The sequence below is a fragment of the Cebus imitator genome, unplaced genomic scaffold, assembly GCF_001604975.1.
Source record: "Cebus imitator isolate Cc_AM_T3 unplaced genomic scaffold, Cebus_imitator-1.0 Scaffold811, whole genome shotgun sequence".
NCBI lineage: Eukaryota > Metazoa > Chordata > Mammalia > Primates > Cebidae > Cebus > Cebus imitator.
In genome coordinates this window covers 207,766-209,586 of record NW_016108126.1, presented here as the reverse complement: position 1 = coordinate 209,586, position 1,821 = coordinate 207,766, and the positions used below count along the sequence as shown (strand labels likewise).

General features: G+C 36.4%; 1 protein-coding gene across 1 annotated transcript in view; it reads left to right on the top strand.

The window, feature by feature from the left end:
- Window positions 1-1,821, top strand: part of LOC108297534 (probable ubiquitin carboxyl-terminal hydrolase FAF-Y) — a 222,617-nt gene that overhangs the window by 86,555 nt on the left and 134,241 nt on the right. The window contains exon 10 of the mRNA XM_017520181.2: window positions 33-263. Within this exon, the coding sequence (XP_017375670.2) occupies window positions 33-263 (231 nt within the window). The remainder of the gene's footprint in view (window positions 1-32; window positions 264-1,821) is intronic.

Below are 1,821 nucleotides of genomic sequence, written 5' to 3'. Positions count from 1 at the left end.
GATTGTTGCAAATTTCCTCTTTTAATGGAAAGATGAATGCACTAAATGAAATCAATAAGGTAATAACATTTACTGCAAATTTTTCTCATAGATTGTTGCAAATTTCCTCTTTTAATGGAAAGATGAATGCACTGAATGAAATCAATAAGGTTATATCTAGTGTATCATATTATACTCATCGGCATAGTAATCCTGAGGAGGAAGAATGGCTGACAGCTGCGAGAATGACAGTAAGCCTTGTAATTCTTTTTTTTGTTAATAAGGTGCTTCTTATGGAAAATTGGATTATTACCAGTTACTGTTAGAAGCAACAATACCAAAAACTAAAATTGAGAGAAAGAGTTATGACTATTTAATCCTAGGATCTTATAATAATAATAATAATAATAATAATAGATTTAAAAACAAATGATTAGTTAAAACTGTTGAGGTAACTTAATTATTTCTTTGGTAAACTTATTATTGTTGAATGTAGCTATTGATGATGTAAATAGGTTGCTTGGTTGATCTTTAGAAGGACTTGAGTAGATCTGCAGTTTAGTGAATGAACTAACTTAGTGATCACTTCCTAATTCAATTTGGAGGCTTACAAATTGTGATTGTAACTAATGCGGTACATGCCCATTGAGTAATTCTTTATCATGATTTTAAATATACTAAGATTTCTATCCTCCCTCCCTCCCTCCCTCCCTCCCTCCCTCCCTTCCTTCCTTCCTTCCTTCCGTTTCTCCTTGCCCTCCCCTCCCCTCCCCTCCCGGCTGCCATCCCTCCACTCCCTCTTCCCCTCTCCCCTCCTCTCTCACTCTCCCTTTCCCCCATCTTCTCCCCTCCCCTTCCCCTCCCCCCTTCCTCTTCCTCTCCCTGCCTCCCTCTCTCCTTCCCTCCCTTTTTTCCCTCCTTCCTTTCCTTCTTTTTCTTTCTTTTGTCTTTTTTTTTGAATCAGAATCTTGCTCTGTCTCTCAGGCTGGAGTACAGTGGTGCAGTTTTGGCTCACTGCAGCCTTTGCTTTCCAGGGTCAAGCATTTCTCTGCCTCAGCCTCCTGAGTAGCTGGGATTGTAGGTGCCTGCCACCATGCCCAGCTAAGCTTTGTGTTTTTAGTAGAGATGGGGTTTCACCATCTTGGCCAGGCTGGTTTTGAACCCCTGACCCTCATGATCATCCCCTTTGGCCTCCCAAAGTGTAAGATTCATTTCTTAATAATTTCATTTAAAATCACTTATGTATGTAATTTTGAGATGTAAAGAAACTACCACAGATATTTTCATATATATTTTAATTTTGAAATGAATAGCAGTCAACCAACAGTATTACAAAGTACATTTTAAAGTATAAATGGATTGTTGCTGTTGAAGGTCCATTTCTGTAGAATAATCTTTACCATAAAATAATGTTTAGGTTGATAACAGAAATGATTACAATGTTAGGGACATTTGGGTGGTACCAGTAGTGTTTACCTTAGACCCAGTCTTATACACAGTGCTGGTGGTCAGGTTTTATGTATGCAATTTACCTGCTTTTTGAAATGTTAAATAGAATTACCTACTATATACACTAGTCCTTGAATTATTACTAGTTCTTGAGAGACACAAACAGGGAAGATATTTAGTAAATTTTGAAGCAAATTGACATTGCTGTGGCATTTTTGTTGTATTTTACAGAAAAATCTTAAGCAGATTGGAAATATAAAATTGGTTGTTAATGTACTGTTGTATGACATATGGGAATCTTTATATGCAGAATTAAAATTCTGTGGAATTGTTTATTTAATATTCACTAATTGCAGATTAAAACACCAAGGTAATTCATTATATTAGTGGATT